The 16,631-nt window shown below is 45.1% G+C and overlaps 2 protein-coding genes; both read right to left on the reverse strand.

Annotated features, from left to right (window-relative positions):
• Positions 1–2,888: 2,888 nt before the first annotated feature.
• GSTUM_00005772001 (uncharacterized protein) lies at positions 2,889–4,297 on the reverse strand (the record flags this gene model as incomplete). Its single annotated transcript, XM_002837825.1, has 5 exons — positions 2,889–2,970; positions 3,029–3,143; positions 3,202–3,609; positions 3,660–3,983; positions 4,033–4,297. The coding sequence occupies 5 exons, from the start codon at positions 4,295–4,297 to the stop codon at positions 2,889–2,891; spliced, it is 1,194 nt and encodes a 397-aa protein (XP_002837871.1).
• Positions 4,298–6,248: 1,951 nt separating this feature from the next.
• GSTUM_00005773001 (uncharacterized protein) lies at positions 6,249–8,571 on the reverse strand. XM_002837826.2 has 5 exons: positions 8,179–8,571; positions 7,967–8,115; positions 7,447–7,914; positions 6,891–7,399; positions 6,249–6,844 (listed from the first exon to the last, which is right to left on the reverse strand). The coding sequence occupies exons 1-5, from the start codon at positions 8,331–8,333 to the stop codon at positions 6,353–6,355; spliced, it is 1,773 nt and encodes a 590-aa protein (XP_002837872.1). The 5' UTR covers positions 8,334–8,571; the 3' UTR covers positions 6,249–6,352.
• Positions 8,572–16,631: the final 8,060 nt, after the last annotated feature.

Consider the following 16,631-nt stretch of genomic DNA (forward strand, 5'->3'; position numbering starts at 1 on the left):
GATTTACAGGAACGCAATGGTCACAACAGTAACTAAAATGGCAACCAAAGCATGATGCCCATTAACGAGCCCTCCGTTCAGTCCAACCCACCAATCCTCACTCGCCCCATTACCAGTCCCGCCCCCACAGACCGCAAAGCAACCAACCGATCGCGGACACTATACTTGCACATACACCACCGCACCGTGATACGCCGACTGCTCCGCCCTCGCACCAGCGGAAAAACCGGGGCAGAAAGCAGTCGGAGGAATAGATACCGGTACGTGCATACAGCACCCGCATCGATCCGAGAATGGGGGATAAAAGAAATAAAATTATATAAGTTATCATAGATACAGTTCCTATTTGTGTACAGTACAGTACAAGAAATCACAAAGAGGCCTGCGGCCTCACCACCCACCCGTTGTCCATCCCCATCCCGGCGGAAATGTCTTGTCGAGGGCGGATCCAAGCTCAAATTTTCACCGTGGGGAAAAGGCTGCTGGGTCTACGCTGTCAACCATACCATGCAATAGATGGCCCGTGTATATGATGTTATGCCCACTTCCCTGGTTCCGAGAGGCCTGTGTGTCTTGTCCATCCAGAGAGCTAATTTACCGCATGCGGAAGTCCAGTGATAAGAGTGCGGGTGCGAGACAGCTGTAGGGTTGGTAAGCTGCTTACGCCAAAGTCCCCACAGCACGGGTAACTTGAATCGACAGGTGGGGGGAAGCGAGTTTTGTCTCTGCCGGTTTGATATAGAGTTTGACGGCGGCGTGATACCATAAGACTCGAGTATGCGGGTCGTAATATTTCAAGCGAATGAAACTTCTAGGTTAAGTTAGCCTTCATAACCGCGGTGTCATGAATACAGTAAGTGGTTTCCGCGTACTGTTAGGTATGAGAATGGACAGAGAGTGGTGGTTACGTGTTGTCAGTATATAGCCGGGAGGTATCGTCATCAGCACTCAGATAGACTATGGGCAAGGGGACTACCCCTATATGTAGCTAGTTCAGGGGATTCCCGAGAGAGGGCGAACGAAGACAAGAACACCTCCGAGCAGCAGTGGAAAGTCTCTGAGTTTCTGAGAGGTTTTCAGTTCCCGGGTCGAGAGATCATCGACCAGTGAATTTCCATCATCTCCATCTAACCAGCGTTAGTGACTTTCATCTGCTCTCTACTCTTGACCTTTCTGCAATCTGCTTGGAGACCTACTACTGATTGTTGTAATCAAACCTAAAGAGGTGAGAACAATAAACTCCCGGTGAGGCTAATAGAGACCACTTCAAGGTTACCAGAGAATTGGTCCATCCTCTATTGTGGGTCACCGTTTACCTGTTTGCCATTGCCCGAAAAGAACACCGCCCTCCTCAACCGAGGATCCACAGTACTCTACCAGGCACTGCACCTGATGCGGCATCAGTAAACATATACATATGGAGATATCATACTAACAACGTGCAAAGAAAAATCAGTACTTGCAGCAGCCTTATATAAAGTGCTATGCGGGATCTATAACCCTCGGGCCCCGTAGCTCCACCTCCAAGCACCGCATACCATCAGCACGACCGAGAAGAATATCTTACAAAAAGAGACCCCACGAAGCCGGGATGTAAGCGGTAATCCCACACCCACTTACTCCCACTTCCAGCTCCTCGGGTACCTTCACCACCAGTTGGAACCCGTATCACACCTCGGCCATAGGACTCCCTAATAATCCGCTCTGGGAAAATATCCTCCAGGATTACTTTGATATTTCTGATTGTCTGGTTGGGTGCTCCGCATCCAGTCGATATCATTAAACACTCTGTATGACAAGAATTCGAATCTACCGAGACTGGGGGTCTGACTTGTGGGATCATTTCCAGGACTTGAGAGGCGGAGATGGGGGCGGCTTGCCGGGAATACTTGTACGTTGTGCTGGGCATGGACTTACTCCGTAGGCTTTCGGGGGGGGGGGGTTAAAGCTCCGGTTGTACAAGTATTATCGCTGCTTGGATGTACTTGTATAATTTAGAGACACGGACACCTCGCTAACTGAACTCCCTTTAGGAGGATCTCACGTACAAGTACTATCCTGACCATAACCGAGAACGGTGGGGGTAGGTATTCTTGGGTAACTACCGCATTGTACTCGTACAAGTAAAAACTCTTGCGATTCGCCGTGGCTGGAGGTCCCTGTACTGTTAAATGGCGGATCAGCCCAGGTTAGGATAAATAAATTATATTGAAGGTTAGGTTTAGTCCGGCAAGTTGACGGAATTGCGAAAAACCAATTAACTTTAATGTGATCCAACATAGCCATCTCAGGTACTCAAGCTATACCGCGCTAGGAAGGTACCAATCCTTCTCTAGAGCTTGTCATTGGGTCACTAGATTAGCGGGGTGGGGGCGGTGGGGAATCGTAAGGGTTTTTACGGAATCATAAACTCGTAATCGTAATCGTAATCGTAACCGCTCCCAGTGAACCACCCTGCTGGGATAGCTGAACTGTCCAACCTTTTAAATCTTTCTTTAATACCAACCGCGAGATAAGGTCTCCCTCCCAAGTCCTATGCTCAAGTAAAATGCTACGGTACGGCAATGTGCTAAGCATATTCCATATACACTTTAAAGCAATCTTAAATTGCATAACGATCCAAGAAGTCAGTCATCTCCCCCAGTCTTATGTACCAAAATGTCGCCTTTAGATATCCGTGTGATGGGACGCGTATATGCTCGCACCCCAGCGCTTTCCAGGCCATCCAAACGCACTCCGTACCAAACGTCGCACCCGCACAGCCAAAATAAAACCCAGCCCAATATGTACCAATTCGTCGTCACAAACCATCACTCGAATTACTAAATTTCTTCCATTAAATGTTGCACCGCCGTGATTTTATTCCCCCCAGAAGCGAAAAGCCCCCCCTACAACGTGCTAAATTTATAGGTCGCTTCCCATGTGTACGTCTCCCCGGGCCCGTAGATCTGCTTTCTTCCCCATTCCGGACTTATCCCGGTTAGCACAAGAGTGGCGCACCAGAAACTGAGGAAGGGATTAGACATACTGATTGATACCGTCAACCCAATCATGCGGTTCAAGCGCAACGCACCCGCTAGGTTTCATGAACCCGTCTGTTGCCGCTCCCGGGCCTCCTTGTGTCTTCTTGATGGGCAGATCACCTATTCTAATAAATCACGCTGTTCCCGCCACAAAATGGGGAACAAAGAGTCACAGTACTTCCCGTCCAATAACAAGTATACACTTGCATCCCAGCCTGATCAGTGTAGATATCAACCTTGATCCCACTCCATGCACTGCTTAAGGTCGCGACGGGCGCGGTGGCTTGGGATGTCGGCTTATCGACGATCCAGCAATTATTATATCCCTCACAACCGCTCTCGCTTCCGCAATTCCCCTTCCAGAGTGGGTCATTACTACCTGCGCCGAGGAGCCTGGGCCCTGACCAAAAGTCATTGATTTCACCAGCGGGAATGCTGATAATTCGCCCGGTCGGAAGCATGCTCGGATCTGGCTCCAGGAGGCGTTGGGAAAATGGCATGTAATAAGAGTGATTCCAGATTAGGTCGGTGTCCGGGTTGCCGAATGCGTCGAGGTTCCAGTAAGTGTGCTGGGTCAACATCAATGCTATCGTAAAGTCAGTACCTGACAGTACAGGGGAAAGCTACGCGGCGTACGGGTCTTGTGCTGGGGAGCAGTTGCCTCCATCTTTACACTCCAAGTCTTCTGCGAGAGCGTATAAGTGATGTAGCCGTCCACGTCCCCGGGCATTCCCATGGAGGAATTGCTAGCATCGTGGATAGAAAATGTGATGGAATTCTCGCTGAGGGCGGCAACATTAAAAGTCCTGTACCCCCATCCATTGCGCCCGGAGTGAAGGGTATTATTTCCGTCAATCTTATCCAAGTAATAGGTAACACCGTCCATGGTGTACTGGGCATTCCCAATACGATTCGTGTACCTCCCTGGAACAGCACCGTAGTGTCCTAACCCGTGCGCAGCTGGACTCGCGTTGGCCATGCTTCCATTGAGAGAAGGATATAGGCTTACGGTATTCCGAAACATCGTCAAATCCGATGACGATATCCCTCTCAACTCCATCTGCACCCTCTACAAAGAGGTTCGTGATTGCTGCTCCAAATGGGATGAACTGCCACAACCTGTCAACCCTGTTCAATTGACGACATCGGAGTGGGATTACCTGGGCACGAATACCCTCTGCAGTGAGAGTATACTTCCCATCAGGTCCCGGCGACGGGATGGCAGCACCCTGGACAGCCGAAAAGATTATGAACAATACCGAAAGGGTCTTCATGATTGCGCAGGTTGTCTAAATCTGTCGATGTCATTGAGCTGCTTAAATACAGGCTTCGGGGAGAAAAGGTAGCAGCCCGGAATTGCTTCTGGCTGACGCCAGGAAGCAAGGAGGCATAAGTTAAGTTACGGGTATCCGGCATGAACCAGAACACTCGAGTCTGAATTTAGTGCGGGCTCTCAGAGGTGCGCAGATAATTTGCCACACAAATCCTCAATCCCTTGTGTCCGGGTACGGTAAGGACTCTGGCAAATCAACTACCGGTATCAGATTATCACTGGAAAATCAGCTTGCCAGCCCACAATAGGCTTAGTTCGATGGGTTACCGGTACTTGTAGGAGAGTTGCGAAAGCCGGTAAATAAGAACCAAGACATCTACTATAGCAGGCCGACATTTTTACCGTGTCTGGAAAACGATGATTCTTCTCAAGAGTGTTATCACAGGATCGGGGGAGATAAGTGGAATATCCCATAGTCCATTGGGCGCTGCGCCTAGGGGATCCAGTCAAGAAAATAACGGGATCTAGAAAGTATCCTTCCTTAACTGGGAACAGCTTTACTATAATATGGTTTCAAACTGAGACCGGTCTCCTAGGCGCTCCAACGGACGGAGGGATGAGAGTTTTTTTTACGGTACTTTATACCGAATACCGTACTTACACATGAGCAAGTATTTCCTTCCAGAAATTAATCCCATCAACGTTACACTATTCAGGTACGATTGCAAGGGATACACGTGCTACCTTCCAAACAAGACACCAGGGACGAAAGTGCATATGCTCATGCACGGAACTGTACCCGGGCTTGGGCCGTTGGCCCAGGCCGATACTGAATAGGCTAATGATAACTGACCCGAGCCAAATAGTACTAGTGACAGTACTGTACCTGTAGCTTGCGTGCTCCCGGAAGAGCCGATAGCGACGAATGCTTTCGATAAAAGTAATGAATATTGTTACTGAGAATTTGATATTGGAGCTCAGGGATCCCAGACCGCGAGCAAGAACCTGTACTGTACTACGACGCGGATGCGGTACTCGTACGAAGCTGAAGACGAACTATTCATAGACACGACACGGGAGCTGATCCTGGCCCTCTGTGGAGGAAAACCTAAATGTCCGTCCGGTATTCATAACTCCCGTGCCCATCGGCTAGGGACCAATTTCCGAAATCCAAACGCTCTCTTAGCATAATTATGCAGTTTAAGTGAAAGCTGGCAGTCATGGCGAAGCGCGGTCGCGCTTGCTGTCGCTGAATCCCGCGAGAATTTCGAGTAAGGTGTAAGAGTAAACCGAGTCGCGCAGGTGACCCGGAGGAAGGCTATGAGAAGGGAAAAGACATCTACGGTAGTGCCCCCCCAACAGCAACAATTGACCCCTGATCGCATTGAGGTCAGGATGTTATAACAGCAATAATTTCTAATCATTGGGAATAGTCTTCGCTGATAATTCAGGGGATGTCGGGTTGAATGTATTCTATGATACGAGGGAAGAGGGGTAACTTACTTACATGCTCGTTAACAGCAACGGTAACGATAACCGCGTCTATTCTCAACATCCCCGAATACGGTAGTTAACGGACTTGAATAACTCCGCCACCTATTAAATTATCGCAACACTATAAAGAACCAGCAATATAACTTTCAACTCAAGGTCCAGCCAGTGGTGTCGTACAATCGGAAAGCAGTTATGAGCTTCAAGGGTCTAGGGGCTACCATGAGCGATGTCATCTCACTTTATAAAATATTTGACACCCGTTTCTTTTTATCACAAGCGACCTTGATTGGTTGCTGAGCAACTTCCGCGGTTCTTGGCGCCGCTAGACAGTATCAGCAGTACCAGTTGCAATAGCACGCATTTGCCGGGCCATGGGAGGACCAGGCACAGGGTTGCCTTCTCTCACGGAGACGTCGGAGAGAATGGCCTACTTGTATCGTACAATAGATGAAAGAGAGTGGCTAGAATATTTTCAAGATTGTCCAATCACTAAAAGATACTAAAAACAATGGATTTTTTCAGAAGTTGGAAGAAATGGACATTGAAATAAACGACGCACAAACTAGTCCACCTTTCTTCCCGGCTCAGTCCCCTCAACAACACCTCTATCACCAGTCCCACCCCCTAAAAGCCCACCATCGCCCCTGTTCTCCTCGGGAATGATCCAATTGAGTACAACTCCTACTATTGCAACAAGACAATACGCTGTTCTGATCACCACGCTGATCCCATCATAGAACCCTTGAAGACTTCCCCCTTTTCCGCTTGGCAACAGATGCAATAGCCAGTCCGGCACAATCAAATCTGCTAAACCAAGTGTCAACGCGGCTGTGACGATAAATCTATTGCGCCTGTTCCAAATCACTGTGGAGAGTATCCGAAGGCCAGAGACTACAATCGTGGTAAAGAGGAAGGTTGTCATTCCCCCGATTACGCTGGGCGGAAGGGCGACTATTGATGCGCCGAATTTACTAGCAATGCCTGCAAGAAGCAGGAAAAAGCAACACGCGTAGCCTGCTCTGCGAGAGGCACAGCCCGTCAAAGCGATTACTCCCTGGGGAGGTCAGTTGGAGTACGAAAGAGTGGGGAAGAATGATTACATTGTTTTGAGCAAAGCAGACAAGAGGGGTACATGTTCCTAGAGCTGCAAGGACACTCCAAACCCCGTCGGCCGTCAATCCCCCTTGAACCCGCGTGTCCAAATCGCTGCTCGTTCCGTCTATATCTATTCCGCTTACCTCGGCGGTAGCAATGACGTCGCCAAGACAGCTAACGAGTGTCGTGATACAGCAGGCAAGTAAGGGCAACACAAGACTCCCGTCCACGGATAACGGGAATGTCTTGACCCAAATAAATGTACCACTCGGAGCGGAAGTAATGTTCTTGGTGTCGATGAAGCCAGTGGCGGCGGAAATTATGGCTCCAACTAACAGTCCAACTGCAACGGAGCAGTTCCGAATCAAAGGGGCTCCGAAAAGCTCCACCAGGAGGATGGTAATATATACAGAGAAACCTAATCCAATAAAGGAAGGGTCGCCCCAAGGCCGTGGTTCGGGTGCTTTGATATTCGGGCACAACTTGAAGAATCCGGTTCCGGGTCTCGCCATACCTGCTCTTATCAGCCCTATCCCTTCCTTCTAGCCCAGCGAAACTCACAAGGACCACTGCCGCCAGCCCAGCTCTTCACCCCACTAGCAACCAAGGATCCCCCAATGCAGAGCAGGACCATCCCGGTAACCAGGTTGGGGAAGATCTTCATTAGAGTCCTGGGCTTGATGAGGCTAATTAGGATCTGAAACAACATGACAACTGCCACAGTCCCAATAAAACTACCATAGGCATCCGGGCATGGCTGCTTAACACCGTTTACCAAAGAGCAGTGACCATCCTCGTACTGTCGGGAAAAGTATGCCTGGGCGATAGGAACTACGGCAAAGGCTTCCCCAACAACTGATATCATACCCGTGCCAATGTAGAACCCGGTATTAAAGACTTTAAAGCGCATGATCTGGAAGATGCTGAATATCCCAGAGAGGATCAGGGATACCGAGACCAGGTAGGAGATGGTCTCGGCATCGAGATTTGCACCTGATGCCCCAGCAATCAATAATGGTGGAGTAACGACTGTAAACCCATTAGTTAACTCTTTACATGGCCACACGAGCACAATACAGACCACCGCCCATCATGGCAAGTGAATGCTGCAAACCCAGTAACACGGTCAACAGCAACGGTATCCTCTCATCGATGCCGTAAAAGGGCTTCACCCGATCTTTATACTTTCGATTAAAGGGGGGAATATCCGGCGTCAATAACCAGGCATAGCTACCGTCCTCCCGTTAGCAGAGTTCAATTGGGAACGCGTGGAAACGGAGATGGTAAACCGACTCATAATCCCCAAGTAAACCCTCTCTAGTGGTGAACAAGAACTTTATCTCTTCCCAAGCAGTGACGAACCACCTTTCCTCGACATTTTTTTCCGTGGGAACATAACTGGCGACTGGCGAATTGGCAACGTCCTCCTTAGCATTAGTCACGTCCATGTCGTTAGTTCGTTCGGTCATGTGTCGTTTAGTCCAGTGTAACTGCCATCCGATGGAGAAGAAAAAAAAACACTGGGAAATGGGAAATACACCACTTTATAAGTACCGGTATGTGTTAGAATACTAAGACCAGAGGGAGCTCTAACATAGAATCCAGAACCGAGCACACGGTCCACCAGAATATTTTCTGTACTTGTACTGTACCTCTATGCATATCACAGAGAAGGCAATGCTCTTCCTACCCTTCCTCCTGGCAATATAACCCCCACACACACACAAAGCCAACAAAAAAGAAAAAAAAAGCGCAATACTGTAGGTTATTAATTACCACATCGGCACTCAAACTGTGCTCACAGCAAAAAAGAAAATAAGCAGAAAATGATGGCGGACATGGTGATTGCCGCGATGTTGAAATAGACTTGCCGGCCGAGCAAGATACCCGAACGGAAACCCGATGGCTCGTTTGTGATGGTTCCAACCGTGCCAATGTTGCAGAACGCGCTTCGCATCTCCCATGGTTGCGGGGGTGTGGAGAGTAAACAAGCATTTTCGGGGATGGCATCATGCGATCGATGTTCAAGGCCAGGATGGTACGAGTACCGGTAGAAGATTGGGTTTGTCTGTTCCCATGATATCTGGGGGGGGTTGCTCAACTTGTGCCACAAGTACTGTGCTGTGCTGTACAGTACTGTACTAGTACAGTACAGTACCAGGATAGTAGCATAACAGCATCACGGAAGAATAAAACACACCCCATGATCGCACCCGAGCATCACTCCCAACCAATGATGAACTAACCAAACCAACCTAAACTAGGTACTGCACGGTAACTTTATTCACTACACGATAGATAGCGAAGCCTTCATAAAACCTCACTCGCCCTCCCTCCCTCCCTTGCTTCCCCTCGCCCGCCGGACCCACCACCACCTTACCAAACCTGCGCGATGCCCACATCGCACCAACCGAGCCCATACCGGCAGCATTGTAACACTTATGTAACAGCTTGCTTATCGACTTATCTACCACCACTCGAACAGTATCCGAGAATGTCATTATCCTGACCGATGCGTTGAACGAGCGCGCACGCACGTTGAAGCTTTTACCGTACTCGCTATACCACCGACACAAAACATACTCGAGTAACCGTACGTGCTTTAGCTTGATACCTACTTTCCCGCTTGCTTGCTTGCCCCCGATCGCCCCGCTACATGATAGGGCGCTTTTGCATGAGCGCTGTACTGCAGTGGAGTGCAGATGGTTCCCTGAGCGAGCACGGTCAGTCAGTCGGGGATTACTCGTAGGGTATTCCGGTATCGCCGGGATCTGGTGGGGCGGGGGATGCATGCTGTGCAGTAAGGTTACTCTAGCAGAGGCGTCCCATTCCAACAGTCTATTATACCCCCCATAAATTTTTTGTACTATGCTTTCACAAGTGCAACCGGAACTTTGATCCCTCGAGTAAGAGTCTACCAGTCCTGCTCCTGCTGAGTTACCCCATCACCCCCGCCGATCACAACGTCGTGAGGAAGGCCCCGGCGGCAAAAGCTCTGAGGAGGGTTGGCGTTTTCCTGGCATCGTATGAGCCCGCTGGATATTAAATAACTAGCGCTCGAAATTCTACTGACTTGCTGAACCAAAATAGACTAAACCTATCCCGGCTCGAAACGCTGATTTGGCTGATAATCTGATAAAAGCGTTTAGAGAGGTTCATGGTATTATCATAAATTTACGGTCTTTTCCGGCGTTGCGAGATTCTTGAGTCGCGAGAGTGGCGGCAGAAAAATGGAAGTGTGTGTGATTACAAGCTCACACTTAACCTAAAACAGAACAAGTGACTCCAAGACAATCAGCTGAAGTATGACCAACAATGGTGCAAGATCCAGGTACCAGAGTAGTAAATATAAATGGTCTGCATATCATGTATTTAATAAAAGTATTTTGAACCCCTTACTATATCCTCCATAAAGCAACATTTATTTAAATGCCTGTTCTTTCAAAACCTTTACCCCTTTCCAAAATCTTTAGTCTTGACCAAAAAAAACAAAAACATATGGTGATAACATGGATTGAAAGAGAACTTCATGATGGACCTACTCCAAACTGGAAAATGAATGCTGAGGCTTGTGGAATTGCATATTCAACTTTATGCCATGCAATAAAGGGTCGTGGAGGTAGGAAAGAAGGAATAGAATAGAAGTGTAAGTTAATAGTAGGTGAAGAGAAGACAGTTCTAGACCGATGCAGTTTGTTGAGCTCGTGGCTTCAGCCTACTTGACATGAAGCAGTGGAAGATATGGCTCATAGTCTAATACAATTGTGTGAGCCAGAAGGAACTATCAGAAACCATTGAGTTTACAATTTTATTAAATGCCATGCCTTGTAAGCAAATAATTCTATAGTACTGAATATGTACTTTGATCATATAAGTAGCTTTTATCTGATTTATAACTTTATTATAATTTAAATTAATATTATATATTTAGTTAACAGAACTTATCAACTGCTATAATGTACAGCCAGAAAATCTGTACAACTTTGATGAAATTGGGCTTCTGATAAGTGCTACCCATTCAGAAAAAGTTGTTGATGTTCAAGAATTGGGACTTAACAGAGCATTACAATCATTTAGTATGTACAGTTTGGTGACAAAAGTTATCATTAATAACCACTTTTATACCAAAAATGATATTTTTCACTGTGCCATAATTCACCCACCTGTGGTAGAAGTAGTTCAATTCTTCCTGAAATAATGATCTTAGGTGTTCTAATTCTGAGATTTGAATTTTAAAGCATATGGTTCAATATTGTGTGAACTGTAGCAATGTGGAATTGGTGATTTTGGGAGCAAGTATTTTTTTGTATGAGTGCCTATACAAATTCTTGGCAGTTAGGTTAGATTTTAGAATAGGCCACACCAAGTACTAAGAGCTGCTCACTGAACAAATGATTTTATCATAGAAATATGAATTTCAGAGTTCCTAGGTTGTCAGCTATCTATTGATATCTTTTTTGTTTTAATTGATCAAGAGGTGAGGATGCAATTTGTGATTTGAATTACCTTGAATTTAGACTATTTTGGGATGTTCTAGAGGTACTTAGACCCGCCAACAATGACTTTTATCCAAGAACTATAAATAATTAAAGAATTATATTTATACTTTACTTATATACAAATAGATGGTGATTGAGAAATGGCAACAGTAATTAAGGGAATATGCACTGATGGAAGTAATATAAGTCCTATGATTATCTGTAAGGTAAAAGGATTTCATATTGGTTGGTTTGATCTATCACTACTATTTCTAAAAGATGTTTTACGTGACTATTCACCCAATAGATGGACAGACAATAAGATAGGATTAGGCTACCTAATAGATCACTTTGGTCCAAATAGCATATCAGCAAAAAAGTTGAGTCGTCAATAGTGAATTATTCTATTCAATAGTTATGAATCTCATGTATCGCATGGGTTCCTACTGTACTGCATTAATACCTATATTATTGCATTCTGTCTACCTCTGCATAGTACAAATCTACTTCAATCTCTCGACATCAGTATCTTTGAACCCTACAAGAACTATTATGCTCAAATACTAGAAAAAGAATTTTATTATGGAAGATATGGTGTATCAAAAGTCCACTTTTGGGAGTTCCTTTCACAGGCACAAGAAAAAGCATTTAGAGTACAAAACATCAAATCTGCCCTCATAACAACTGGTGTTTATCCACTTGATGGATATACCGCACTTCCTAAAGTTCCATCCTATAACCCTGTTATGCATATGATTATTCTAAGATCAGGTACAATGATTTACCAGACTCAACCTTGAAAAAGCCTTCTGACACTCAAGCTTTCTCCCATGTTTTACTTCAATCTGAACCCGTACTAGTATGTAACAACCAGGTTTCCAAACTCCCAACCGGCTACACAACTTCTCTTCTTCAAAGACAAAGCCAAAGGCCAAGTGGCTGTTTGGCAAAATTCACTAAACATGTTTTGCAAACAACACTCTGCTGAATACCCTGTAATTTAGAGCTATTATCTAGGTCTTTTAGTATAAATAACTATTAGAAGATAGATTTTTTAATAATAATATTATCCTAAGTCAATTGAATTTCAAAAGTAATAGTAAATAGTTATAGCAATTAATCTTCATAAAGGTTTTACATTCTATTTCAATCATACTTACTTTAATCCATTACCTCTATTAATATTCAACAAGGTCAATACTTGCCTCTAAGTTAGATAATATAGAGGATGACAAGATCCTCGAAGTCATTGAAACAATTTTTATCAGCTCCATCGCAATTCAAGCTATATCAACACTGGTCTTCCTTTGAAATCAACTATTAGACAAAATTCCAAGCGCGCGACTACTTAAACATACATCTGCTCTAGCTGGACAGATGTACGCTGAAGAAATTCTGAAGTCGACCCATTCAGAGTGAATACATGAGTGTTTCCTCATGTGAGTCGAAGTTTTTACAAATATTTACAGTCACTTTCACCTCAAACAATACTTGAGGGATACATGATATACTAGCATTGAATATCAGGTTCATAAATATTTAGAATACCAGGATCCAATACCTAGGAATCACCCTAAGTAGGGTAAACTCACCCAGAAGGAAAATTCCTGGTCTTCAGCACCCCCCTCTAGCCCTTTTACAAGGCCCACACGTTATCATACGTATTAATCTCTGTTACATCCTGTGACTATAATACTGCAAGATTAAAGGTGTTAGAATAATACCATATACATTGTGGCCATCTATCTGACCAGATCCTGTTTGCAGGATATATGAGAGGGGACCTTTAACTAGGTCTGGGAAGTGGAACAGAATAGGTCCGTCAATAACTCAGAGAGTTACTAGGCTTGAAAGACATAACACATTTAGGATAGACCAAAATTAATAGGATATTTTTGCAATAAGAGATGGTATCGAATGGTAAAGGATTTCAACAAGAGACCAATACATTCCCATCCACTCTACAATAACTAGAAGAATCTAGAACTCCGAAGAACACTACCATGGAAGCTAATGGACTTTAAGGTGTATTGAAACTAGGTTTCTAAACATGTTGTTGCTGAGATGATTCTCAATACTATAACAGCGATTGAAACCCTATTATCTAAAGCATCCAATAGTTGTGGACCGAGGAAATATTTGCCGATCTGGTGGAATAGCTTTCTGCGAATCAGTAGGAAGTCCTCTAGAAGATATTTATTAGTTGTGTAAGGAGTTATGAAGGTTTAATGTCAGGCAATGTAAAAAGGTTACGATTACGACTACCTTCGCAGATGCAAGCCGCAGATGAAACTGATCATTGCATCAATAATGAAGACAATTGAGGACTAACTCAGTTCGACATCAGAACAATGCTACAAGTCTCAAGACTTTAAGGATCGGATAACTACTATTGGGAAAGTATAGTTCCTAGTTAATTATATCATAATTGCCAAAGAGGGTGTGGTGATTTTCAGGCTCTCCTGGTGTTTACACCTGTTAAAAATACCTGACATTGTGAGTTATAATCAGAGAGGTACATAGTGGTATAATAAATAGATGTAGTCTGTGAACACTTAGACACAGAATATAAATATCAAAATGTCTCTCAAGCTTTAGTCATCATCAAGCAATGGAGAAGGGACCTTAATAATATAATATTGTATTTACAATTCCATCTTACTTTAGCAAATTTACTTTGCTCTTAGTAGTTATAAATGAAACGAGTGAATTCAAGCCTTCCTAGACAATCTCCACCTACAGAAATGAATCTTAGTTGGCCTAGACAACTCTGAAGTCTATTAAATTGTGTCTGTCTGTAACGATCCCTCCTCAGATGGTTAGTTCTTGGCGACGGGGAATGATACTTCTCTTCTCCTTCCTTGTCTTTCTTTGTCTTACAATAGTACTAGGCCTCTCACTATGTTACTGATAGTACAAGACCTCTGTCTTCTATTAGGAACACCTATCGTAAGCTTTCAATAACACTGCTCCGTGAAGAGCTTTCTTCTGCATAATGATAAATATTGCAATAAAGATAACAATTGTAAAGGTGTTTTACTTTGTTAAAGTAATAAGTAGGAAAAGTACTTAGAATTGAATCTAATTTTATTTAAACTCGTACCGCCAACACTGGCATACGACAAGCCCTCGCCAGCACAGAGATACCACTAACCGGTATACCACTAATCCTAAGCTAACTAAATCTATAGTGCTGCACCTACTATCCCTGAGTCATGCCTGTACGGAAACTAATTACAAGACCATCAAACAATCCAGTGCCCGCTCCGGTCCAAGTCCGTAGCCCCTCTGGTATGAAGCCAACCAGCACTAAGCATAGCCAAAGATGAGCAAAAGACCAATCCTGTAATGTGTTCGCAAGATGCTAATCACATTATCGGAAATGGATACGATAGTTGGCAGGTGGCCTGCTCTTCCAGAGAGGAGGCGAGAGCTGAGAACTAAATGAGACTTCGAGGGTGTACTAGGGAACAAAGAAGTAGCCGTTCAACCAAGTATATTGAAATACTGTCTGTCGAAGTCTGCCTTTTCTATCGTAGAAACAGGAGGTCCTTAAATACACAAATCTGTTCATGCCTAGCATGAACGAAACTAATCAAAGGTATCAATTGATACACTTTGGTGAAACTAATTTAAGTATCAAGGTGATACTTAAAACAAAATATAAAACAAAACCAAGTATCAAACGATACTTAAAACAAACCAAGTATCAAAGCGATACTTAAAACAAAACATAAAACAAAACCAAGTATCAAAGTGATACTTAAAACAAAACATAAAACAAAACCCATAACTGAGTACCCATACCAGTTACAAACCCGACCAGGTTCCTCGTCCAACAAACATAAAATCACTACCACCCAGTCTAAAAACCATCCCGCAAAACCTCTACCACAGTAGAAAACTAACAAACACAAACAAATACTACAGGCGACACAATGGCAGGGAGGAGGTAACCAACATGTCAACCTCTTGCACCCGCATGCCTAGCAGTTGACCCTATGAACCCACTTTGCTCGTTGCCTCCATAGAGCGTACTAGTGAGGAGGACCTGTACCAACTGCCTGTCCCCCAAACAAAACAATACAAACATAAGAAATACATAGAGGTAGTGACAGACCAAGAAAGTCAGTTGAGCCTATCTCCCACCTGTGGTGCCATGCCTCCTCCCGCCAAACCCGTAGCCAAACCAAAGAAACTAAACAAACATCACAAAACCCAATGTACATGACTCAAATTAGTCCAACCAGGTGGTCGCATCCCACTATCCGCACAGGTGGCTGTCAGTCAGCTAGTCCATTGGAGAGCTTTGCAGCACTCAGCAGCTTCACCCAACAACCTAAGCCGAACTGGAAAGACTTAATTAAACCTCGCCTAACCTGACGCAGGCCCGACTGGTGCTCGCAGGTGCCTCTCTCTCCCAGTCAGCCCCCCTTAAGCCCCACTCGCCAGACACCACGGAGCCCATCTAGCCCCACAGCCCCTCAGACAGATCAACTATCCAATAGCCATAGGACAGCCATACCTAGTCCTATTTGGTAGCCACTGATCTTGGCCACACCAACAGAGCCCCAACCCTCAGCACCTTGCAGCTGAGAGGGACCCACTAGCCACAGCTGGGAGCAACAAAGGAGGCAGCACCAATATATGAATGTACTAGCACTAGTTATACCATCCAACCCAGCTGAACCGAAGTCCAACCAAGCCAGAAAAGAGTCGGCAGAGCCAGCCGAAGCTAGTCCCACAGGTCCAGCCACAAGCACAGACCGAATAATGGGCAAGAGGCACCCCCAACTCATGTGACAAGAGGGGGAGGGCAAGTAAACAGAAGCAGATAAACAGAAGTTAGGCCCTACTTGCACTGGATGAAGCCACCAACCACAATCCACAACTAAACCACACAAACAAACAGACCAGGCAAATTTCTGGCAGCCAATCGTTCCACACCACCCCAGGCAGTAATGAAAACTACACCAGGGGGAAAAGATTTTCAGGGTTAAAGCCATCCCCACTGAAGCCAGGAGGAGACACCAGATTAAACCACCGTAAATGCTATAAGGACAAAATCTCTAAGGGAATGGTAATAACCAACATTGTAGGATTCTGACTGTAGAAGCAAAAACGTAACAAGAAGAGGCTAGGCGGGTACTGCCCTGCCATCTGAGAAATGATGCGGCCAGTGTGATGAGTTGATACTTGGGAAGGTCATTAGTCTATCCCAAGGGTGTTTTGTATTGTAAGAACTAAGGACTCCATTAAAACCCAACA

This window comes from Tuber melanosporum, assembly GCF_000151645.1.
Source record: "Tuber melanosporum whole genome shotgun sequence assembly, scaffold_20, strain Mel28".
NCBI classification, from domain to species: domain Eukaryota; kingdom Fungi; phylum Ascomycota; class Pezizomycetes; order Pezizales; family Tuberaceae; genus Tuber; species Tuber melanosporum.

Excerpts from the sequence above, each read along its gene's own strand:
- GSTUM_00005773001 (XM_002837826.2), bottom strand. The coding sequence starts at position 8,333 with ATGGACGTGACTAATGCTAAGGAGGACGTTGCCAATTCGCCAGTCGCC. Across the intron at positions 7,915-7,966 it reads ACTTGCCATGATGGGCGGTG|TCGTTACTCCACCATTATTG; the intron begins GTCTGTATTGTG and ends ATGGGTTTACAG. Across the intron at positions 7,400-7,446 it reads GGCTGGCGGCAGTGGTCCTT|GTATGGCGAGACCCGGAACC; the intron begins GTGAGTTTCGCT and ends TGATAAGAGCAG.